This window comes from Macaca mulatta, chromosome 3, assembly GCF_049350105.2.
Source record: "Macaca mulatta isolate MMU2019108-1 chromosome 3, T2T-MMU8v2.0, whole genome shotgun sequence".
Classification (NCBI taxonomy): domain Eukaryota; kingdom Metazoa; phylum Chordata; class Mammalia; order Primates; family Cercopithecidae; genus Macaca; species Macaca mulatta.
This window is the reverse complement of record NC_133408.1, coordinates 10,022,634-10,049,214: the sequence shown is the minus strand read 5'-3', so window position 1 is coordinate 10,049,214 and position 26,581 is coordinate 10,022,634. Positions and strand designations below refer to the sequence as shown.

At 35.3% G+C, this 26,581-nt stretch overlaps 1 protein-coding gene across 9 annotated transcripts in view; it reads left to right on the top strand.

The window, feature by feature from the left end:
• DYRK1A (dual specificity tyrosine phosphorylation regulated kinase 1A) overlaps positions 1–26,581 on the top strand; it is a 153,302-nt gene that overhangs the window by 56,633 nt on the left and 70,088 nt on the right. For 4 of the 9 annotated variants that reach the window (XM_028844780.2, XM_028844781.2, XM_028844778.2 and 1 more), the window contains exon 2: positions 3,446–3,531. The exons of 2 other annotated variants lie outside the window; for them this stretch is intronic. In XM_028844780.2, the coding sequence (XP_028700613.1) occupies positions 3,522–3,531 (10 nt within the window). In that variant the 5' untranslated portion in view covers positions 3,446–3,521. Of the gene's footprint in view, positions 1–3,444; positions 3,532–4,909; positions 5,003–26,581 lie in introns of those variants that run through there. 3 more of the 9 variants (XM_077994553.1, XM_077994549.1, NM_001258143.2) reach the window with 2 other exon arrangements.

Below are 26,581 nucleotides of genomic sequence, written 5' to 3'. Positions count from 1 at the left end.
GTGAAATATGTGAGAATTTGTGTAACATATGTAAAATGAAGTAATAATAAACAACTTGGCATTTTCTCCCAGCTTAAGAAGTGAGATAGTACTTAACTAGTACTTTTGAAGCTCCTTGTATCATACTGATTTTTTTTTTTCATTTGCTACTTGTAATACTTCCTACTACTTTAGTTATTTTGAAATTAGATATAATTTTTAGTTTGGTGTCATTACAAAACATTGTCACATTGGAGAACATATTGCACCTGCCATTTAGTTTGTTAGCTCCTGGGTTAATCTGAACTTGCCTGTCATGCTGATGCATTCATTTCAGTCCCAGTCTTACATTCTGGATCTCTGTTGATTAGTGTTTTTTGTTTTTTTGTTTTCTGTTTTTGAGACTGATTTCCCTCTTGTTGCCCAGGCTGGAGTTCTATGGCGCGATCTCCGTTCACTGCAACCTCTGCCTCCTGAGTTCAAGCGATTCTCCTGCCTCAGCCCCCCCCCCCCCGCCCAGTAGCTGGGATTACAGGGCGCCCAGCTAATTTTTTTTTGTATTTTTAGTAGAGATAGGATTTCTCCATGTTGATCAGGCTGGTCTTGAACTCTCGACCTTAGTTGATACGCCCACCTTGGCCTCCCAAAGTGCTGGGATTACAGGCGTTAGCCACTGCACGCGACCTTGTATTTTTTATTTTATTTTTTACAAATCTTAGTGTATCAGTACTTTTAATTAGGTGGCTTGATTTCCCCCCCCCCCCCACCCCTGCCTGTGGAATACAAACACCAAGAGACTAAGCTCAGTACCTACCTGAGTATACCACGTGTTTAACAGCCTGTGGAAATTGTCCTGTCCCTGAAGATATGCTGTAGATTAATTTTATGCAGTGATTTTAAGACAACTAAAAAAGTGCTTTGTGAGTTTAACTTCTAAAATCCGTGTAAGCTCATTTTCTGGATTGTTCATAGACCATCACATTGCCTTTGGCAAACTGAGCTGGAACATACTGTAGAAGCTTTGAGAATCATGAGAGGTTCCTGTGGTAAAGAGAGATGTTTGTCACTAGCATTTGATTGTTACTCCATAGTTTGAATGGCTCCATTTGTGGGGGAAATGATGAAAAATATACTCTGTATTTTTCTCAAAAAAAAAAAAAAAAAAAAAAAAAAAAAAAAAAAAGAAAATATGGCTGTCTAGATTTTTAAGCTTCTTTAGGAAGAAAATCATATCTGTAGCTTATCTGCAAAGCACATTTGGTGTGTGGAATTATAAAAACTCTGACCTCAAATTAACATTTTTGTTTTTGAAAAATGACTAGCCTGAAGGAAGGACATATGGAATAATCACTAAAGTCCTTATTTAAAGTAATCCAAGGTCAAGATTTCTGGAGTTTATTGTTACTTAGCATATGATGGTTTGGTTACTATATAAGTCAGCAGCAAATTACGTAACTCAGAGAGATACTTTACGTGGCCTTTCAAATGAGTAAAGATTAATGGATAATGTTTCAAAAAGGTGTCAGAAATTTTGACCTGTATTTCTTACTTTTAGATTTTTAAAATGGTAATGAAATAATCTAATCTCTAACAATTTTTAACAAAGAATACTGATACCTTAATTGATTCTACTTTCTTATAAATAACTTTTGTACCGGTGATACCTACTTCTGTCGAAATTGGCGAGGTGTAAGTAGCGTTGTAACATTTTCTAGGTGAAGAATATGATGTTGAGCCTAAACGATTTGGTTATATAGTTCGTAACTAGAGACTGAATTTATATTTTCTTTCCCCATAGTTCAAGTCTTAATTTTAAAGACTGATCATTTTAGGGGAAAAATTATTAGAAAATGATGTCCTTTGAGTAAAGATAATCTTGATTCAATTATTGTTTTTACAAATAAAACTATTCTGATGCAGCAGTCTAGTGTTCATTCGTCCATCTAGTCATACACCCCCACAGTATGCTATCAGCTGGTTGTAGGTCTAGTGTTTAATGTAATACCGTAACAGGCATTTGAATTGGAATGGTAGTTCTTCAGGAATAGAATCTGGAATACAGGTAAAGATTTCAGACACAATTCCTAATTTAAAAATAACTCACAGTGTCTCTGAGGTTATTTTTCAGTGAAGTGTTTAGTATTGCTGCTATTTGGAGTACAAAGTTGGAGCTTTTAAAGAACCTGGGAGTTCAAAAGTATAAGAAGAAATAAATGAAAAGCAGAAATATTTTGAGGCAATAAGTATAGACTCAAATCTATATTATGACCACTTGGAATTCTACCAATAAGAGATTTATTTGGGCAAACTATAATGGTTGTTGGAAATTGCATATCTTAGTGTGAATTATTTTAGTCCAGTTGGTTTCTTTCTTTTACTTACCTGAAATGAACTATACTGAGGCAATAGGAGCTTTGTATAGTAATTTAGGAGTGTAAAACAACTTAGGGAAAAGGATTATTAAGCAGGATGATTTGGATGACATCATGTGAAATTTAGGAATTGGAGGCATTGGGAATTGAGAGAGTACTAACAAAGGAAAACCGCTTATTTTAGAATTTGTCTGGAGGATGTAGAGTTGAAGAAAGTTTTGGTATTTCTTCTGCAGCGGCCCCAGTGCTCTTGACCAGGAACATCTCTTGGAGTCAGTAGTTTTCATGAGGCTGGCATAGGAGCTTGGCCAATGTATGCAACATTGTTCTATTTAGAATATTCCCTGAATTAATTCCATAGTGTCAAAACATAAATTTTTCACTCAACTCCTTTGTAAGTTAGATTTTAACCTGTACTTGTCTTTACCTCTTCGGCTGATATCAGTTGACAACACTGAGATTACTTTCATTTTCCTGTAAGTCGTCATGAATTTTTCTGGTCAACCATGAGTTATCAGCAGAAGCAATAAGTAGGATGTACTGTAAAAGAATTACAATAAAATAAGAGAAACCACTTGGAGAGCAAGAGGGCTTGTGGACTTAGGGGAACAGTTATGAGAAGTGTCTCAGAATTTAATTTACAAATAACGTTGATAGATTGACATGTTGTCTTTCCCATGAAGTAACTTTCATTACCTTGGCCTTAATAGTAAACTACTATGAAAGTGAATTCACGTCTATCTTGATTTGTGAGCTGATGAAAATTACAAAATGTAGGGTTTTTCCCCCAGATAAATAGTAGAATGTTCAGGTTTGATGCCTGGAAAATAGCTGAAATTTTCCATGGTAGTAGGCACATTTTGAAACTGTTTTTCTTTTCTCTGACAATTGAATATATTTTATATATAGTTGATTTTGATTATTGAAAACTAAGGAAAATTGATTTTAAGTAAGTTTAAATGTTAGAAAATGAATTTTGCAAATTTGAAGTAATTTTATATGTTTTGGGATTGTAGTTATGTTAGATATTCCTCAATTAGGGGTAATTGTCTTGCATCATTATCTCTTATCATAATCTGTTTTTCTTCACACAGTGTTATAGTTTTGCCGCTGGACTCTTCCCTCCCTTCCCCCACCCCATCAGGATGATATGAGACTTGAAAGAAGACGATGCATACAGGTGACTCAAGTTTTGAAATACAGTAAAACTGTGGCTAAGAGAATGTGGGAATCGATGGTGTATTTTGAATGGGGGAGCGTTCTGATAAATAGTAGGGAGAATTGTAGATCAGTAAATGCAAAGGTAGTTGGGCTATTTGTTAAACTTTTGAACTCAGATTGATAATCAGTGATTTACAATGGTGTTATTACAAATATAGCATAGTAATTGCTAGCACTTAGGCTTTTCAAGAGCTAATATTTTGGTGGGAATTGGAATAATTCTGTTAACAATGTAAATAACACAGTTACCTTTATGGTTGAATGCATGTCTCCCCCAGAACTCTATTAGAATATGGCAAATCTTTTATGGGAGTAGATGTTGGTAGGATATCATTAAAAAGACTGACAGTTAAATTAAGGATATTATATTCATACGTATGGTTTCTTAAAAAGATATGCTCTGGGATTTTGTTTATTTTTTTCTTGTTCCTGATATCCCTGCCTCCCATTTCCTTCCCTCCCTTCCCCTCTTATCCTTTTGTCATTTGTATTTTTATACAGAAGAAGCAGTGTGAAGGCATTTTTGAAATAATATTTTTTGATTGCTCTGTAATTAATTGAGGAGATCTTATACATGGGAAGCTGGAGGCTATTCCATGTGTGGCTATGTTCAAATCCTGAAAATGTAGTGCAGCTAATGTATAAAGTGTTACTAACTTTTGAACTTAAATGTTCTTAAATCAGGCATATTGTAAGGCATTTTGTTGAACTAAGTGTCTTACATTTGAAACTCTGTCAGAGATAGTCTTGTTTGATTATATTTATAAACTAATGTTTGAAAATGTGATTGCTAACTGGAAAAGATAATTATATAAATTTTGAATTGATATCTAACAGATAGTAATTATATCATTGGTGTAGTTTTTGTGATTGGTTTTTATTTTTGGTGATCTGGGTTTTGTCTAGGGGAAAAATCATTTTATGATTTTAAGATTTTTTAAAAAGTGTTTCGATGTATGATTTTATATGAAGAAATGTGCTTGAATATATTTATAAATTAAATTAGATTATATAATACTTTACATTCATGTGGAAGTCACCATTTTAAGACTGATGTTAATTCTTGTTTACGTCAGAGGTGATTGAGCAATCACCTCCATTACGCATCTATCATGCATGCACACAGGCTCGCACGTGTTATGTGTGCCTGTACACATTAGAGGTATGCCGGGTACACATTCTGGCCGAGTTGCTCGCTGATTGTTGAAAGCAACGTGATGCTGAAGCTAAATATCACCATCATAGAACAACAAATAGGCATATTTACAGAAACATTTTTAGAATTTTATGCACATTTTTTTGTTGTCAGATTTTATAAGTTTGACCTTTTGGTGCAGGAACTATTTCTCAGCATTGTCAGCTCCTGGATTGCTCCTTGGGCGCTATACTGCACATTGGCTATACCAAGTAGATGCTCACTTTCGACTGAGGTCAGTAGAGGAACAAAGTATTTTTGGGGTATCTCATAGATTTATCTATGAATATTACTGATTTTGGAGATTTTCTCTCATGAAATTTTGGAGTTGCAAAGTTTCTGTTTATCCTCACAAGACATGGAGGGTTTCCAAATAGCTCTTTTTCTTGAAAGGCTTATGGCCTCAATGGAATGAAATAACTAATGAGTAAATACAGTTTATAGTTATCTAATTAATTTTATGAATGCTAGAACACAAGAAAATTCTACAGATTAGATTTATGATAAAATCCAATCTTTTATTCAGCCTTGTATTCTTTAAAAATTACCAGCATTTATTGGCTTACAAAGGAAAAAACCCAGGAAAGAAGATCTAGCTGTTAAATAAATATATTAGCTGTTGGTGTATTCCCTTTCTAACAATTTGAAAGTTAATAATTGTTTTTTAACATAAAATTAACAGCTTTCAGAATCATCATTAATATAGCAGTTTGGTCTTGTATTACTGTGCACACATTTATTCGACTGATAGAATTTCAACACATTAAAACTCATGAGTAGATGTTCACCGAAAGTTGTTTCTAGAGAATGCTTACACACATTTGAAAGCAAGTGGTCTGCTTTCTCCAGGCCTTGTTTTTACCTTCTGGCATTGTTCATGGTACTGGCTTTGTTATGTTGGTTAGATGTGGTAACTTATTCTCACCTTTTCCTTGATGAGGCACAGGTTCAGGGATGCTGGAAAGGACATTGAAGTAGGCATTGGCTGATGGGCCTTTCAGAAGTGAACACTTAAGAGTAGGTTTTCAGAGTAACTCTGTGAGGTGATGAGTATGTTAATTGACTGGATTGTGGTGATCATTTCATTTTGTATATATGTATCAAAACATCATGTACACCTTAAATATGTAAAATTCTTATTTTCCAGTTATAACTCAGTAAAACTGGTGGGGGAGAGAACAAATAGTTTTACTGAACACTAGGCCAAAGTCAGACTTTGATGTATTTTGTCCATGTGTCTATAGGTGTTCCTGTACTTACTTAATTTGAGGATCTTTTTGCATGTTCTAAAATACAGTTAGAACATGAATGAGGTAAATTTGGATTTTCTTTTGATTTTTGGAAGAACGAATGATTTGTTAACAAACATTTATTTCGTCAGCATTTGCTTTGTACCAGGTACTATTATAGGTGCTCTGCCTACAAAGATCCCTGAGCTTATGGATAACAAATAAATGAGGCAGTGGAGGTTTCTGATAAAGTGTTAAGACTCACCTATTGAATTCAAGGCATGCAGAGAGAAAATAGAGAGCACTGTCTGGGTAATGACATTGACAGTAATGGCTTTACCTGTATGCAGAGGTTACCAAAATCTCTGCATCCTATTCTTCTCTTCTGAGCTCCACACTCAGGTAACTGCTTCCTGGATGCTTCTCCTGCATATTCCCTCCTCCTCCCCCATTCAGTTCTCTTAGTAATGAGTGACACCATTCTACCCTAACACAACATCATTTGGGGATCCTAGGAACCACTCTTTGCCCTTTTGAATCACAAGTAACCAAATTCAGTTTATTTAAGGTATAGAATCACTTCTGAGATGAGATTTGAAAAAAGTACTGCCTCAGAGATTACCATGTATATAAATATAAAGACTTTGATATAAAGAAACCTGTGTAAACCAGCATTTCTTCAGTTTATTTGATCAAGGGACCTCCCTTTCCTTTTATTTTTGATTTATACCTATTAACATCTTGTGGAACATGATTTGGGAAAATGTGTTGGGAATAGAAGTTGCTAACATTCTTTGTTTTGTTGAAATGAACTTCTTTAACACCTAAAAAATTTTTAAACAATAGTGATATACTAGTCACTTTAAAAAGTGGAATAGTTCCAAAGCATACAGAACTATCACTTTTTGAGGATGAATAAACATGGAAATTTATTTTTAAATGTGCTGATTTGTTCATATTGTCTTTGTCATAATTCTTATGCGTACACTATATATATATACACTCATATATATATGAATTTAAGTACTTAAAACCATTTGTGGCAGAGTTTTAATTTTAGATTCTCTTAACTCATTTTAAAATGTGAATTTTGTAGGACAAAATTTTCATATTTCCAGTGATCACAGAAATGTGGTGTATTCATTACAGAACAATTAGATTCCAGTGATCACAGAAATGGGGTGTATTCATTATACAAGAGTTAGAAATCAGATCTGTAAATTACAAAACCCCAGCTTTTAAAATCCCATCATATGCAGGATACACTGGGAGAATGAAAGGGCATGTACATTGTAATACTTAGGTAGCTGTTGCCAGTTTGCCTCCCCTTGGAATTGTTCTTCTCGTGGTCGTGGTCGTGTGTGTCTGATCTTTTTCTTTGTCTGTGTCTCCTTCTCTAGCTCATGTCTCAACTCAAGCAGTTTGATTTTTTTCTTACTGGTTCAATAAATTTTTTTTTTAGTAAGTTAAAAAGATAGTGGATTTGCTTTTGCGCTCATGGTTTTAATTCTTGTTTGTTAGATAATACAAAATCACTGAAAACAAAATCACTGAAAGAATTCTGAAATGTATAAATATATATGGATAAGTATAAGGAAACACCCCAAGTTTTAGTGTCCTCTACAGTGTGACACATTCCCTTCCAGTTTTTTTTCCATGCCATTTTTAAATTAATTGAGATCATTTTGAATATTCAGAATGATGTGGTTGGGTAAGATCCATTTTATACTCGAATCGACTAACATATCATAAATGTTTCTCTACGTCAGCAAAAGCTTACGGTAGTGATCTGCTGTTACTTTGAACTTGGAGCAAATGCAGGGTACTCAGAATGCTTTTGAAGATCAATTACTTTAGATATTTATTTTACAGTTTGCTTATTTCCTAGTTAAGTATCTCTTATTTTTAGGCATTAAATTGTTTTCTAAAGCACTAATATCTGTGTATAATATTTGGCTGCAAAATTATTTTCTTATAATTGTTTCCTAGGAGTTGTAGTGTTTGAAAAACTTTCAGGCTCTTGATACAACTTTTCAGAAAGCTGTTTGGTAATATGTACCACTCTGTATATTACAAGAATGTCTCTTAATTTATTTTTCTCAGCATTGAGTATTATAGTTAAAATAAATCTTCAACAGGCAAAAAGAAGTATCTCTTTATTTTTGAACAAATAAAGTAGTATTGTATACTTGGTGGAGGAGGTATAAGTGCTGTAGAAATGCATAAAGTAAAAAGAGACAGCCACTCCCCTTTTCCTAATAGTTCAGATTCTTTCTTTCTAGCAAGTGGTTTTTGTTTAATACTTTTATGGCAAGTGCACATATTGTTTACCGGTTTTATGTCCAGCTAGTCCGATAGTTCCTGAAGGTCAGGGGGTTAAGGCTTATCCTCTTTGTGTGCCCTGTGACTGTCTGGCAGGATTTCTGGGACACAGGAAGTGCTCAGCAAATGCAAAAAGAATAATTTTTGCCATCCTAATGGCATTTTTAATGCGTAAAAATAAGTATATTCTCGCTTTAATACATTTCTTCAATTGGTTTTAAGAGTTCCTTATTTTCCATTTCTTTTTATGTTTCATAGTTTTATTTATGTTTTTAAGTGGAAGCAATTAATAATGATTACATTATGTATGTGTCATATGAAAGAACATTTGATATTTATAGAAAAAATGGTGGGAAACCTGAGGTAAGCCACATTGTAAAATTGAATTTTTTACCTTAGTATCTCTATTTAAGACCCAGGTAAAAGCAAATACATTTATATTCACGATTTTGGATTTTCGGTATACTTACTAAGTGTACCTTCAAAGAATGTCTAAGTTCTAGGAAGATGACAACAGAACATAGTTTTAAAATTTTCCCATTTTCCTTTAGATAGAGACAGAGTAACTAGGTCAGCAAAACCAAAACGTCACGTTCAGCATCTGCAAGACTAGGTGAACAGTATCCCCCTGACTCACATACAAGTAAGTAGGTGAGAGTGAATGTCTGATAACAAGACCTGTGTGGTATCAGCATTTGTGCAGAAGGAGGCATGAGGGTGTCTAATGGGCCTGAGAATAGGAGAACCCCAAGGTAACCAACAGAGGAGACTTACTTTAGTGAGAGACTTGCGGAAAGTATGTTTGAGAACAGCAGCTGGAACTCGAGATAGTTTTGAGTTCCCTGGAGGACACAGTAAGTTCTGAAGGGGGGTTAGAGTCATCTGGTCCCTGTGAACTCTCAAAACTAACCAGTTTAAGCTTCCTTCCCAGTCAAAGCCCTACACCAAGGAAACACTGCTGGGAATAGAATCCACATTAAACAAGATGGAGACAATGAGGGCAAAGGAAAAAATGTCAGATGAAAGTGGGAGAAGATAAAAGTACAGGAGATCTTATTCATGAGTCTATATTTTGGTATCCTTCATGAAGACGGAAGAGAACTCTTATTGAAGTCAGAAAAGCTACTCCAGTTTCCCCAAAGTTTTTTATTTTACATAAAAATGAGCAACGGACAGGGATCATAGTCAAATTCCCCACAGAGTTTTTATAAGAGAGAAGCATAAGGAGCAGAATATTATTACTGCAGACAATGAAAGCATGCCAGAAAGAAATGTCCACAAAATAAATGAAACTGTAACCTGTTTTAAAATAAACCCAGAGAAATTTAGAAAATGATACAAATATTAAAGCACAATGTAAATCTGAATAAGAAAAATTAGAAAAGTGGTGATAACTCAGGAAAGAGAAGTAAAAGATAATTTAAAAAATGAAGCCTAAACAGAGTGAAAAACACAATATGAAATTTCTCAGAAAACTGTTTAACATGAATAACCGGCCAGGTGCGGTGGCTCACACCTGTAATCCCAGCACTTTGGAGGCCGAGATGGGCGGATCACAAGGTCAGGAGATCGAGACCATCCTGGCTAACACGGTGAAACCCCGTCTCTACTTAAACAAAAAACCAGGAGTGGTGGTGGCGGTTGCCTGTAGTCCCATCCACTCGGGAGACTGAGGCAGGATAATGGCGTGAACCCGGGACTGGAGCTTGCAATGAGCTGAGATAATGCCACTGCACTCTCGCTCTGGGGACAGAGCGAGACTCCATCTCAAATGAAGATGAATAACCAAGGAGAAATGAAGAAAAATGAAGCATTCCAGAGAAAGCAACCGTTATTAAAGACAGGCAAAGAAGTTTCAACATGCAAATAACAGGAGGCTCTGAAGAAGAACTAAAGCAATGAAACTTAACAGATACTAACAATATAACTCATGAAAATGTGTTGAAATTTGCTTTGCAGATTTTTTTTTTTAAGAGATGGGGTCTTGTTGTGTTCCCTAAGCTTGGAATGCAATGTGGCGTAAGCATGGCTCACTGCAGCCTTGAACTCCTGGACTAAAGCTGTCCTCCCACCTTAGCCTCCCAAGTAGCTAGGACTATAGGCACGTGCCACCACGCCTGGCTAACTTATTTATTTTTATTTTTGTAGAGATGTGGTCTTGCTATGTTCCCTAGGCTGATCTTGAACTGCTGAAGACCAGCCTCAAGTGATTCTTCCACCTTAACATCCCCAAATGCTGGGATTACAGGTGTGAGTCACCATCTTGGCCTTTACTCACTTTTTAGTCTGCTTTTAAATTTTAAACATTCTCCAGCATCAATATTCTTCTATAGTACTGTTTTAAATGACAAATTAGTATCCTATGAATGAGTTAATGTTTAATGGTTCCCCCTTTTTGCTAATTAGTTCATGAACAATGTTTAAGTGAATACTATTATGGGATTTTTTTGTTTTTTATTTATTGCCTTATGTTCAATTCCTAGAAGTTGGAATTGTTAAGGTGAAGCATATGTACATTTTAAAGCCTTTTGATGTTATTTTTAAATATCTTTTTAAAGTACAGTTTATGCTTCTACCAGCTACACATCAGAATTTTTCTACACTCTAGGATCCTAGGTATTTTTAAATGTTTGCCAATTTGATAGACAAAACATAACTCAATATTTAAATTTATATTTGCTTGAATATTAGACCAAGTATGTTTTTGGGGGGTTTGTTACTGATGTTTTTTGTGAGTTTCCTTTTACCATTCTTTGTTGATACTACTTTTGGGTTTTAATTTTTTTTTCTTAATTTACCAAAGTTTCTCATTGAACCCTTACTAGATGCCAATAGCTATTCTAAATTATTTACAGGTATTAACTTATTTACTCCTAATGATAACTCTGATACAGGTACTGTGATTGACCCAGACAGAGGTTCGGTAGCCTGCCCCAGGTCACACAGCTAGTAAGGGATGGAGCTGGGGAGCAAATCCAGACCTGTGAGTCCCTACTGTTAATGATCATGCTTTTGATTCTAGGGATACTTATTGTTACTTATTGCTGGTACATTTTTCAGTTTGCATTTGCCTTTTGTTCTTGATGTCATTTTATACAACAGCTTTAATTTTTGGTATTGGAGAACTAAGTTTTATTTATTAGTGTAATGCCTCAAACGTAACAGATTCTCAAATCTATGTGTTGAACAAATGAGAATGAACCCATCAGCAGTCTGTTGATGGTGATGACCTTTTATGTAGTGTAATATATATCTCCTTTTAAAGGGATTCCCAGGGCTTCATAAATGATGTACTCTTTGGTTTTTATTAGGCACAGTAAGCTTATCTGTATTGGCTCTTCTGGGAAGTTTTTTAGACGTAATACTGCTTTTAAAAGGAACATGTGTTCTTAAGCAAATAGGAGTTGTGAAGAATGTATTTACTGACAGTGATTTGAATTGTAGATTCAAAGTGAAATGAAATAATTTCACTCTAGGAATAATTTGATGGGTTTTTTTTTTTGTAGTTTTAGAAAATTATAGATTTGGCCATTGTTTTAAAAGTTTTGAATAAATTTTGGCTTAGTGTAAGAAGTAAGATTCTTTGACAGGAAAACTAAAACTACAAAACTTGATATGAAAAATTATCATTGCTTAAGATTTGGATAGTGTAGATCAACTCCTCAAAAGGTGAAATTTAAGATTTTACTTTTCTCGAACTCCTGACCTCAGGTTATCCTCCTGCCTCGGGCTCCCAAAGTGCTGGAATTGCAGGTATGGGCCACCACGCCCAGCCAAGATTTTACTTTTCTTTAAGCACTCTTTCTCCCTTTTTCTCTGGTGGTTAATAACAGGCTACTTAACGGTGCCTTCTTAGTTCGGCCTCTGTATTCCTTACTTCAGTCTTTTAAAAAAAGTGTAGTGATCCATATTGCTAATGGATATACATTAGAGAGAAACACAAATAAGTTCATTTTAATTTTTACAAACCATCCACAAAATGTACTGCATGGAATCAGGTACTCAAAAAGATACTCAAGATGTAAAGATTTATCTTGTTAACACAAATCCAGGTCTGCTTTGTATAAAGTTACCAAAGCTTAAAAAACATTGTTGAGTGCTTGCTGTTTTTGTAACCTACTGGTTACACCCTGTTCTTTCCTCTTCTACTGCTGGTAGTAGTATTCTTCAGGCCATTTGTATTAGTCTGTTCTTGCACTGCTATAATAAAGGAATACCTAAGACTGGGTCATTTATGAAGAAAAGAGGTTTAATTGGTACACGGTTCCACAGGCTATACGTGAAGCATGGCTAGGGAGGCCTCAGGAAACTTAAGAGTCACGGTAGAGAGTGAAGGGGAGCAGGCGTGTCTTCCAGCAGAGGAAAAGAGAGAAGGGGGAGGTGCTGCACACTTTTAAACAGCCAGATCCCACGAGAACGAACTCACCTAACTCATCATCCTGAGAACAGCACGGGGGAAGTCTGCCCCTATGATCCAGTCACCCCTTAAGAGGCCTCTCCTCCGACATTGAGGATTACAATTTGACACGGGGTTTGGGTGGGGACACATATCTAAAACAATCACCGTGCTTAGCTGATATTGTTAAATTCAGACTTGTTCTTTTATATTAAGCATTAATCAGTCTAGTTTACATGCTTATGTTAATAAAATTTAATCCATTCTGGAAGTAAAAGAGTGAAATGTTAGTTTTCCTTTTCCTCGTTCCCACTTATAGGGGTAACCCCTTTTAATCTTTTCCATTTTAAGATTCTTCTCTTGGTTGCCTCCATGACTGTTAATACATTAGTATGTTTGTAGCTGTGTTTTACTATGAAACCAGATACCTCTCAGTGCTATCTCTTTGCCAGCCAGTTTCTCCCGATTTTCTTTTAAAGTTTTTCTGTTGATTATTATTAAAATTTTTAAAACTAATTTAAACCTCGTTCTTGGCCATCAGTTTTAGACAGTTTCTCTTGATTTCTCAAGATTTGAAATGAGAGCTTTGGAGCCCTTTATATTTCTTTTTACTTCATAGCTGTTAACCCACCAGACAGCTTGTGTATAGGTATATTCACTTACACATCTTGCTGTCACTTAATTGAATTCTTTATTTTTGTGTTAGAATCTTCTGAATATTGAAAACAGAAAACTATACTGAAGATCATAGTGTATTAAGACTGATGGAGAGGGAGATGTGATACTGTGTCACTAAGGTCGTTCCAGTCATAGGAGAAATGTTACCACTGGATTGAGGTCTGGTACATTTTAAAAGAAGATTTAATTCTATGATATGTGTTCAACTTGCACTAGGAAAGTTTTTACTTTCACCTTTGTTACTTTCACCAAAGGTTACTTTCACCTTTGTTCTGCATGGCACAAATACCTGTGAACCCTTACTGCCCAACTCAAGAGCCAGAGTCCTCTGTCATCCTTTTGCTTCTCTTCTAAGTGAGAGGACTGAGTGCAGACTTGGTGTTTGTGGGTGAGGCATGTGGACTGACAGGCTTCAGTTTATTTAGCGAGTGTAAGTCCTGGCAGGAAGGTTCTCTTTCTTTCCTTGCCAGGTTGAGGAGACCTCATTAAACAGTATGAACTTGTGGTTTTGGCGTGTCTAGTCCTGATGCAGGTGGCTTGGTATCCTCACAGGCATTTCTTTGGCCTTGCCCTTGGGGTGACTGTTCACTTGTGTTTGAGCAGCTGGGACTCAGTAGGTTCCCTGGAGTAGGTATTTCTTTAGAGCCCCTGGGGGAGGCTGATCATGCAGCAGATAGTTGTTTAGTGTCAAGCCAATCTCTCCCCTTCTTTCTACTCTAGTTTTTCTTTACCACCCAGAGTGGCATCTGCCACTTCTGCTCTGGTTCCTGGTCCCAGCTTTCAGCTCTAGATCTTTTTGACATTCCTTAAATTATTGGTATGATCCCAGGTGCCTTTTTCTTGCAGAAAACTGACAAAATCTTTGGTTCACTGATATGTCTCCATCCCATGCTTTATTTTATTTTGTGATCTTTTACTGCTTGTTTCGGTGTTTGATATGGAGGATAAGAACAGTGTGTTTACTCTATCCAGTGCTCTAGATTTTCTTGTTAGAAGCACCCTCCTTCCCAGCTTGGGAAAACTGAGCTGCTGGGGTGGCTGTTGGCTCCTTTGCTTGCTGTTAGTTTTAAAGGATTCTTTTCAGTCACACTTGAATTGTAGCTATCCTTGGTTCTCTTTTTACCAATGAATTCTGGTAGTATGTTTTAAGAACTGGGTGGCCTTCCTGGCCTTTATAAACGTTTTCTGTAATGCCTAGCTTTAGTGAGCTACGAAGTTGCCCATTGGAGATGAGGCTTTATTGAAAGTCAGCACCTGTACTTCACTCCCTGCCTTTGTGACTTCGGGTTTCAATTCGGTGTTTGGAAGCACTGTTTCTTCTGTCCTTGACCTTGTTCCACATGTTTTACGCATTACCTCCTGTGAGCAGGCACAGAGCCTTTCCTTGTCAGCTGGGCTTCAGCTGCTTTGAGGATGACTACTTATCCCTTGCAGGTGCTTCCCACCAAGGCTCTTGAAAGGGAAGTTTTCATAATGTTCATTTTTTAAAAAGTTAGACCAAATATACCCCCTAAACTTGTTAAGTCTGCTTGTTTTCATATGACATAGAAATTGATACAAAAATACTTTATGTAGTTTGTATAGATGAAGTTGATTAAGAAAGATGACACTTACTCTGCTATTTTGTCTTGATAAGTACAGTACAAAAAAACAGTTTTTAAGCCCTAAAGTTAACTTGCAAGAATCTTTTTGTTTTGACAATATGCTATCTATTGAATAAAGTCTTAACAAGTCAACTTTTATATTTTCATGATACCTAAATGAGGGAGCAAAAGTATTTTAGTATATGACATTATACTGTGAGTTAGTTGATTCAGAAGAGTAAACAATAGTCCAGTATTTAAAAATTTATGTCTGTAATCCAGATTTAAATAACAGGTTACCTTCTAGCTTTATAAACAGTCTTAATGAGAAGTGGGGGACAAAAAAGAAGCAGGGTTGCCCTTAAGTTGGAGAATAGAAATATCTACTTGGCTTAACGTTTTTATAAAAGATGTCCAGCAAAACTATGGTGGCAGCCTTACTTTAGAGAATGAGGTATTACAAACTTGACCAAGGTAGTCATGCCAGACTTTTGAATATTTTTCTAAATTAGATGGCTTCAAATTAAAAAAAGATTTTATCCACTTGATGTTTTTGCAAAACTATAAAGCTGTGTTCTATTTCTACCTAAAATATAAAATTGTTAGTATGGTATGATTTGTCATTTGAGATTATCTTGGCTAATACATTACTGGGAATAATAATGGCTATTACACATTGAGAGGATAGAGGCTGTTTCTGTGTCTCAAGCATCATTAACTGCAGATTTAAAAAAGTTAACAGTTACTCTAAATATATGTCTTAAAGGGGAGAAAATGTAATCAGCGTATTGTACTTTTTTAGCCTGGCCTGGTGGCGCATGCTTGTAATCCCAGCTACTCGGGAGGCTGAGGCAGGAGAATTGCGTGAACCTGGGAGGCTGTGGTTGCAGTGAGCCGAGATCGCGCCCTTGCACTCCAGCCTGGGCAACAAGAGCACAACTCCGTCTCCACAAAAAAAAAAAAAAAAAAAAAAAGTTAATGTTTAATTGTATACTTAGAAAACTTTCTTTACTAGGAATTCTGAATATATATATTTATGTAATGAAGATTTTAGTTTAGTAAGTTAACTATTTTAAAACATGTTTAATGTTTAATTTCTGATTCTAAAAGTAGTACTTTTTGATACTTTCCTAAACTCCGTAATTTAAGTAACTTTAAAAAGAATTGATGCTAAGCTAAACATTTAAATTGAGGATTATCCCAGAGCATCTGTCACTAGGCAGATGATGTTTCCTTGTGTCTCTAGTCCCCAAAGGAAAGTCAGAGTGCCAAGTTTTAAATATTTGTCCCCTTAAGAAGGGGGAAAGTTTTGTGATATGAAAAATGTTTAAGAGGTGGTCTGGGAAACAGTCCCTCTTGACATGGAAAATGCCCAGTTTGTTGCTTTAGAGTGCAAGACAGGCTGAGTTAGGCTTGCTTTATCACTATGGAGGGAATAAGAACCTAGGAGAACAAACCAAAATATTAAAGATTCATGGGTAAGAGTATGAATGAAATTGACTTTAAAATCTTTCCCTTTTACTTCTCTCTTACCTTTATCCTTCGGAATTAAAGGAGGCTAATATGGGTTCCAAGTAGTTCAAAAACGTACCGAAAGTTGTCAAAAGTTTAAAGGGCTGAGATTGAGTCTTTCAGGGAATGGATTAAATACTTTGGGTTAGAGAGTGATTTTCAAATGTCTTAAGCCTTGGCTCGTAGTGTATTGATGGTAGTATGGTGTGAATGATCCTGAGCTAATCTCATGAAAGCTTACATTTAAGTAAATTTTCATATGGACAAGAAACCAAGAGACATTGATGTGTGACTAAAATACTGATTATTCATGGATACTGCGAGACCTTTGCTTTTTATCTGTGGGATCTTTATCTTACGCATTATGTTTCTAAAAATGTAGTTTCTTTGTTTATAGGATGGGGGGGCGTTAATATTAGATGATTTTTAAGTTTCCTTCTAGCTTTAGAGTTACTGATCCTTTTCCTGACTTTTAGAACCTGACTTTTCCAGTCTTGGTTTCATTGAACTTTAACAGGTTCCAGAATTCCTGTGTAGAGAGAACATGGGAAAAAATTAAGGGACTGGTGTGGGTAATGGGTGCTTAGAGATGATGGAAAAGTGGCTTCAGGAGAAGAGAAATTGTAGTGTTAGGGATAGGACCAGCGTGCTCTTCTCTTGGAATCTGATGCTTGAAATCTACTCTGTCTTAATGAACTGTACTTTACAAATGCTAGAAGTCTTTCTGGAGACGTTTATAGATACTCTATGGAAAAATATTTAAAAATCACAAACTTTTTCATGATGTAGAATGAATCTGTACTCAATTTAGGAGGAGATAATTGCTAGGCTAGGTGGGACAAGTTGATCTATTTTAAAATAAAATTGTATCTTTTATAAGGCACAAATGGGAACTGTGTCTCCTTGACATGTTTCAAAGCATTTCTCTGAATATGTGAGATTAAAGAAACTCTCAACCACCCAGAATTGTCAGAACACTGATGTTCTTTAAACCTATCTTTGTAGCTGTTAGTATGTACTGACACAGTTGAAGTTTTTAATGTTTTATTCATTATTAGACATTTTGCATGTGAATATAATGTATTATTTATGGTTACATCTTAACTGAACTTGGTTCCCAGATATGAGTATTATTTACTTGGTCTCAGTCTTCATATTTTAAGCTCTATAGGTTAATACTTAATTTTTATTTTAAAATTATTTTTGAAGCTATATATTAAAGTTTGTCATAATAAACGGAAGTGTTTTCCTCCACCTGGGAATACTTGAGACTTCAGTGAGCCACGCTTTCTCTTTTATGCCCACCTCTTTAGTCTTTCCATTATAGAATAAAAATGCTTTGTGGGATTTCTCTAAAATGTAATGTTTGAGAATCTATTTTAATGTATAGAAATACATTTACATAATGCTTTTGAGTAGGTGGGGAAAAAAGTTGAAATGTTGATGGCAGCATCTGTTAGAAAAACTCATATGTCTATATAGTAAAAAGTTAAAATTACAACAAATGCACTACTTTAACTGTGTTCTGCATGTTATTCTATGGGATCGCCTTTGGAGTAAAGTAGAATATGTTTCTAGTCCTTTATAGTTGCTGTTAATTTTGTTCTAAACCTGAAAGTGTTAACAGCAAGTTGAAAATGTGACAAAGCTCAATTTCATTTCTTGTTTATTGCTTGTTTTCCTATTGGACAATTGGAAGTAGCTTTGCCCTGGCAACTAAAATAGGCTATTTGCATAACCTAGTTTGATTGGCTAGCATCCTTACTAACAGTTCCAATCATATGGTGTCGGTTTAGTGGTAGGCTATGCTAATTAGCCGCTGTTGCTGGGGTTCAGGGATGGTTTCTGTGTGCTGTTCTGCTGCATTGTGTTGCCTGGTGAGAGACATTGATAAATGAGTGTTTAATGATCTGCAGCAGTTCCCACTCACTGCGGGCAGGCGGATTTTAGAACAGAAGTGGAAATAAGGCTTTAATTGCTCTGTTAAATACCTGTAACCAAAATATGTGTATTACATTTTAGAAATTAAGTTGTATGAAATCTCTATCTAATTAAATACTTTATAACACAAAAGAAAAATACTTTAGCTTTGTCTCTTAAAATATAACTCAGCAGCACAGTGCATAGGTTTCCTAAAACTGTAAAATTGATCGTTTTTTTTCAGATCAGAAATAGTGCCATTGTAGTAAGTAGCATGCTTGATTTTTCTTATGACTTTGACCTTTCATAAAGATACATATTTGTGTTTAATAAAATGGTGCAAGCTTTTGGGCAGAATTTATCTTGTACTGCCTGTGTAGTCTAGCAAAAAAGAGCATAAACTTGAATTCCTTGTTCTTGTTCTTCTGTTGAATTTGAAGATCAGGTTGTTATTCACTACCTCCTGCTATTATTACTTTTCTAATTGAAGTCAGATGTTTTAACTGTTGCTTATACCGTTATTATTGGTTTATGTGAAGTCTTTATTGGTACTGTCAGGTGGTAGGTTCTGTAGGAAAAAAAATCAGTTCTTTGTTCAAGGAACATGAGGTGAAGAATAAACACATGTGATGTTAGATTAACAATGCAAGATGACCATATGGAAAAGTGCTGTAAGGATTTATCTGGAAGGGTATAGGGGAAAAAATTCTCTAGGCCTTTTTATGATAGGGACATGGGAAATGGATTGAGAGTCTGGGAAAGGGTTAAAGAGGAAGCCCATAGAATTTGTGTTAAGATTTTAAATATCACTTAGGATTCAAACAGCTGGAGAGTAATAAGAAGGAAGAACATTTTAGGGTGAGTAATAGATGAGCAAAAGTAATGTTTCTGGTATTCAGTTGTTAAATGTAAGTGGTCACAGTGATCAAGGACTCTGGGGCCTTAGGTTTGTCAGTGCCCCAGCTTCCAGGCAAGGTTGTGTCATTCCCTTGAAAAAGACCTGGTGTCTTACTGTTGCAGCTAGCATCATTTTTGGCTTTTTATCACTTGGTTTTGTTGGAAGCAGGGCTTTCCACTTTTTGTGTCTAGTGGTTAAAGCATAGGACTCTTTTGCCTTCTTTTATCCCTCCCATTGGCCCTAAAGCATTGAAATATAGATGCCAAAAATAATCCATGTGAATTTAGATGTTTGTATTAAATTTTCTATAAAGTTTATCCCTTTAATTGTTTTGGCCTTTATTTAAGAGCATAGTAAAATTAGACAAGCTAACTGGACAATCTTACAGACTAGTAAAGAATGAAAACCAACATTAAACCGTAACATTTGATTCTTAATCACACGTTCCCAGGCATATATACTGAACATATATTCTAAAATAAATTTACAGAAGTGCTTTATTCAACCAGAGTCAAAGGGGACCTAGATTCAGAATTTATAATTTAACAGAGTTGGAAATGTCTTTACATAACTATATGACATGGTGGAGTGTCCATGCTGTAAGAGAGGTATAAATTCAGAAGAGGGAGCAATTTTTGGATTGGGACTAGGGAAAGATTCTTGGTGAAAGTGGTGTTTCATATGGTCTTGAGGAATGGGCAGTATTTTAACAGGTGATGTTTGAAGGCTACAGGGTGTGGAAGATGCTATACTAGTTGAAGATGGGGGCCTGTTTTGAAAATTGCATTTACTAAGGTAGATGGTAGAGGAGACTATGTTGTTGAGGGCCCTAACTGGTGGATAATATAGACTTTGAAGTTTTTCTTGTAAAAAAATGGGGGATTTTTGAATTTCTTAACAGCAGTGGTTCACATTGTATTTTTTTTTAAACACATGCCCTCCATGAGTGTTTGCAAGTTTCAAAATAGACATATCTTTGATTTTTAAAATGTGAAAATGTGGTATTGAGTAATTTCAAGGGGTTTTTGAGTTGCCATCATCTGAAATGAGGTATGTTGTAGGAGAAGCACATTTTTTTGTGGGGTGGAGGGAAGGGATTGATTGTACTTAGAGTCAGGTTTTGAATGGGTTAAATGTTTTTAAAACAGCTTTATTGTGTTACAATTGGCATACAATAAACTTCACATAATTGAAAGTAAACAATCTGATGGATTTTGACAAGTATTATTTGTGAAACTTTTACCACAAGTCAGATAATGAAGATTTATTACTTTTTCCAGAATTTTATATAAACAGGATTATATATGTTCTTTTTGCCTGGTTTTAGTTCTTTTGAGAGTCATCCGTGTTAACTATCAATAGTTCACTCTTTTTTATTGCTGAGTAGTATTTCATTGTGTGTATATACCTTGGTTTATCCATTTACCTGTTGAAGGACATTTGAGTTGTTTCTAGTTTTTGTTTATTACAAATAAAGATGCTCTGAATATTGTCGTACAGCTTTTTGTATGGACGTATGTTTTTATTTCTCTTTATTTCCTAACATTGGAGTGACTCAACCATGTGGTGGGTATATGCCTAACTTTTAAAGAAACTGCTAAATGGCTTTACAAGGTAGTCACACCATTTTATATTTTCACCAGCAGTTCAGGAGAGTTTCAGTTTCTTCATATTTTGCCATATTTGGTGGTCAGTCTTTAATTTTAGCCATTCTAGTACTTGGGTAGTGATATCTCATTATGTTTCCCTGTGATTAATGTTGTTGAGCATCTTTGTACTTTTTTGCCCCCTGTATGTCATGTTTGGTGAAGTATTTGTTCAAATCTTTTGTCATTCTTTTTTCGGTTATTGAGCTTTTAGAGTTTCTTATATGTTTGATACAAATCCTTTATCAAATATATGATTTGCTAAGCTTTTCTCCTAGTCCATGGTTTGTCTTTTTATTCTCTTAAAAGTGTCTTGAAGATCTGATGTTTTAAATTTTTATGAAGCCTAATTTATCCATTTGTTCTTTTATGAAACCTGCTTTTGGAAAGTTTTTGCATAATTGTCACATGTTCAAAAACATTTTTGCCTATGTTTTTTTTTTTCTTTCCCCCACTAGATTTTACAGTTTTAGGTTTTATATTTAAGTCTGTGGTCCATTTGGAGTTAATATTTGTTAATAGTATGTTGCAAAGTGTAGATCAAAGATCACCTTTTTTTTTTGTAAATGGATATTCATTTATTGTAGAACCATTTGTCAAAAGGACTATCCTTTCTCCACTGAATTGCCTTTGCACCTTTGTCAAAAATCAGTCTTCCATATAGTGGGTCTGTTTGTGGACTTTCCATTCTGTGCCATTAATCTATTTGTCCTGATACCAATACCATATTGTGTTGACCTACTGTGGCCTTAATAATAAGTAATGCAATCAGATAGTTTTAATTCTACAACTTTCCTCTTATTCAGAGTTTTTATAAGTACTCTAGGTCTTTTGCATTTTCATATGAATTTTCAAATCAGTTTGCTAATTTCTTCAAAAAAGTCTGCTAGGATGTTGATTGGGGTTGTGTTGAATATATAGACAATTTCAGAAGAATTGATACTTTAACAATATTGATTCTTTGGACCCATGCACATATATCTGTTCAGCCCTTTCTCTAATTTTTCTAATTTTCAGTATGCGGTTTTTTCATGTATTTTGTCAGGTTTATGCGTGTTTCATATTTTTGTCACTATTTTAAATGGCTTTTATGTTTCAGTTTCTGATGTATAGTTGTAGTACTAGCACATAGAAATTCAATTGATTTAAATATATCCTTGTATTCTGCAACCTTGCTAAAATCACTTATTAATGCAGCTTTTTGGTAGGTTCCATCACATTTTCTACCTAGACAATCACATTGCCTATGATGAGAGAGAATTTTGCTGCTTTCTAGTTTGGTTACTTTGTACGTATTTCTTTTTCTTGCCGTACTACATTGGCTCCAGCCTCTATGGAATATAGAATATATATGGAACGTAGACTACAATGTTGAATAGAAGTAGTGAAAGAGGACATTCTGTTTTGCTCTTTATGTTAGAGGAACAAACAGTATGTTAGCTGTAGAGTTTGTTTTTGTCAGTGTCCTTTATCACAGGGGTCCCCAACCCCGGGTACTGTCTGTGGCCTGTTAGGAATGGGGCTGCACAGCAGGAGGTGCAGAGCACTACCACCTGAGCTCCGCCTCCTATCACATCACCTGAGGCATTAGACTCGTATAGATATGCACATGCAAGGGATGCAGGTTGCGTGCTTCTTATGAGACTCTAATGCCTGATAATCTGAGGTAGAACAGTTTTTCATTCTGAAACCATATCTCCCCCATGGAAGAACTGTCCTCCATGAAACCAGTCCCTGGTGCCAAAAAGTTTGGGGGACTGCTGCTTTATCAGATTGAGAAAGATGCTTTCTATTTCTAGTTTAATGAAAGTTTGTTTTAGGTCACATATGGATGTTGGATTTGTCAGATGTTTTTTTTGCATCTCCCGAGATTACCACATGGTTTTTATTTTTTAGTTAATTTGATGAATTGTACTGATTGATTTCTTAATGTTAAACTGATAATAGCGTTTGCTGAAATAAAGGTCATTTTGTTATGATGGTCTTTATTTTGATTGATTCAAATAGTTACAATTTTGTTTAGAATTTTTATATCTTATCTTCATGAAGGATATTGGGGTTTTATTGATATTGGGGTTTTATTGATTTCTGTTTTTCTGTTTTGTGGATTTCTACTCTGGATCCTTATTTTTGTTATTTCGTTAACTTTGATTTCATTTGCCTTTTTTTTTTTTTTTTTTTTGAGACGGAGTTTCACTCTGTTGCCCAGGCTGAAGTGCAAAGGTGTGATCTTGGTTCACTGCAACCTCCGCCCCTGGGTTCAAGCGATTTTCCTGCCTCAGCCTCCTGAATAGCTGGGACTACAGTTGTGTGCCACTACGTCTGGCTAATTATTTGTATTTTTAGTAGAGACAAGGTTTCACCATGTTGATCAGGCTGGTCTCAAACTCCTGACCTCAAGTGATCCGCCTGCCTCAGCCTTCCAAAGTGTTGGGATTACAGGCGTGAGCCACTGTACCCAGCTTCATTTGCTCTTTTTCTAGTGTATTAAGGTAAAAAGCAGAAGCCATTGATTTAAGAACTCTTTTCCTTTCTAATAGAGATGATTAATGCTGTAATATTCTCCCTGAGTATTGCTTTAGCTGTATCAAAAATTTTGATATATTTTATTTTCATTCTTTTCCAAATGCTTTATGATTTGCTGTTTGATTTCTTCTTTGAGTTGTAGTTATTTAAGACTATTTTGTTTTTGAGTGGGGACTTTACTTATATAGTACTGTTATTTTATTCTGATTTACTTTGTCACCAGAAAACATATTTTGAATAACTCGATTTCCTTTAATTTATTGGGGTTTGTTTTGTACCCCATAATGTTGTCTATCTTGGTAAAGGTGCTTTGTCCCTAGAAAAGAATGTATATTCTGCTGTTCTTTGGTAGAATATTCTCTAAATGTTAATTAGATCAAGTTGGTGGATAGTGTTGATCAGATCTTGTATATCCTTACTGATTTTCTGTCCACTTGTTCTGTCAAATATTGAGAGAAGGATATTGAAATATCTTAATAAAATTGTGTCTGTCGTAGTTTTATCATTTTTTTTGGTCCATGTGTTTTAAAGCTCTGTTAATAGAGCTTTAAAACTGTTAATAGGTTAATAGGTTCGTAGATGTTCAGTATTAGTATGTTCTTTTGATGATTTGACACTTTTATCATTAGAAAATGACCTTCATCTCTTGTGATATTCTTCAGACTGCAGCATACTTTCTTTGATAATACAATCATTCTGTCTTAATTTTCATAGCATGATATATCTTTTCCCAAATGTTTACTTTTAATCTATTAATATCTTTATATTAGAAATTTATTTCTTACAGACAGCATGTAGTTGGATCTTGCTTTTTTTGTTTCTTCTTGTTGTTCCCAGTCTGAAATCTCTGCTTCTCATATGAGGTATTTAGATCATTTGCGTTTAACGTGATTATTGGTATGTTTTGGTTTAAATCTGTCATCCTGCTATTTATTTCTTATTTGTTTTGTCTGTTCTTCCCCCTTTCCTCTTTCTCTCTTACCCTCTTTTATTCTGCCTTTGGATTAATTGAAATTTTTAAATGATTTGATTTTCTTGCTTTTATTGGTTTATTCATTTTAACTTTGTTTTTTAAATTTAGTGGTTTCTCTTTATCTTATCACAGTCTACTTTCAAAGGATATTAGATCACTTCACGTATAGTATATTGACCATACCACAGTATTCTTTTATTTCTCTACTACTATCCTTTTTACTGCTTTTAAAATAGATTTTGTTTGTGCATATGTTGTTAACCTTACACTACATTACTATTGTTGTTTAAACACTCAAACGAGGTTTAAATAAGAATTCCTGTGCTCTTATCCATGTAGTTACCTTTTCTGGTCTTCATTCCTTTGTATAGGTCCATATTTCCATCTAGTTTCATTTTCCTTCATCTTGTATACTTCTGTTCACATTTTTTATAGTGCATATTTACTAATGATGTATTCTTTCACCTTTTATGTATCTGAAAATGCCTTTATTTTGCTGTTTTTTTTTTTTTTGACAGATATTTTCGGTGGGTATGGAACTCTAAATGACACTTTTTTCTTTTAGTAATTTAAAGATGTTGCTGCGCCATCTACTCTTGCGTTGTTTCTTACAGAAAATCTTCTTTATCTTTACTCATTTTTATATAATATGTCTCTCTTTCTGGCTGTTTTTAAGATTTTCTGTTTATCATTGGTTTTTAGCAGTTTGATAATTATGTACCTTGGTTTAGTTTTCTTTGTTTCCTGTGCTTGGAGTTTGTTGAACTTTTAGATCTATGGGTTTGTAGTTTTTATCAGATTTGGAAGATTTTTGACCATTAGTTTTCCAATTTTTTTTGTGTTCTTCTCTCTGTCAGGAACTTCAGTTACATGTATATTATTAAGAGTGCTTGAGATTGTCCCAGAACTCAGTGAATGTCTGTTAACTTTTTAAAATCTCTTTTTTCTGTTTTGACATCCAGTTTCCGTTGCTGAGTAGTTGTTTGGAATTCTGAGGTAGTTTTTATTGCTGTGTCTTCAAGGTCACTAGTCCTTTCTTCTGTGGTATCTAACCTTTTTATTAGTTTTACCCCCACCCCTTTTTTATCATTCACATTGTTTTTATTTCCATTTCTATTTCATCATCTCCTCCTCCTCCTCCTCCTCCTTTTTTAAAATAGAGACAGGGTCTTCCTATGTCTCTGTTTGCCGTGACGGGCTGGATTTGAACTCCTCACCTCAAATGATATTCCTGTCCCAGCCTCCCAAAGTGCTGGGATTATAGATGTGAGCCACCTTGTCTGAACTGTAACTTTTCGTTTCTAGAATTTCAATTTGGGTGTCTTAAAAAATATTTTCCATGACATCCCTTAAATATTTGATTACATGGAGTATAGCTATAGTACCTGTTTCTGTTTTTTGTTTTGAGTCAGGGTCTCCCTCTGTCACCCAGTTTGGAGTGCAGTGGTGCTTTTATAGCTCACTGCGGCCTCATACTCCAGGGCTCGAGGGATCTTCTCCTGCCTCAGCCTTCTGAGTAGCTGGAATCTACAGTCATGCACTACCAAGCCCAGCTAATTTTTTAGTTTGTAGTAGAAACAAAGTCTCTCTGTGTTGCCCAGGCTGGTCTCAAGGGAGCCTCTGGCCTTGGCCTCTCAAAGTGCTGAGATTACAGGTATGAGCCACTGTCTGCAACTGTAGACCAGGGTGGGAGATGTCTTTTTTTCTCCCCCCTTTCTTTTAGAGACAGGGTCTTGCTCTGGGCCCCAGGCTGAAGTGCATTGGTGCGATCATAACTCACTGCAGCCTTGAACTCCTCAAGAGATCTTCCTGCTTCAGCCTCCCAAAGCGCTGGGATTACAGACTGAGCCACCGCTCCTGGCCAGTACCTCTTTCCGTGTCCATGTCTGTTAATTCTAACAGCTGTGTCAATTCTGGATTGGTTTCCATTGATTGATTTCCGCCATCCTTATGGGTTGTGTCTTTCTGCTTTTGTGTATACCTGGACATTTTTTATTGTGTGCCGGACGTTGTGAATTGTCACTTTGCTGGGTGCCGAGTATTTTTGTATTTCTTGTGTAAGTTTTCTTGGCTTTTGTTCTGGAGCAGTTGGGTTACTTAGAAATAATTTGATCTTTGAGTCTTACTTCTG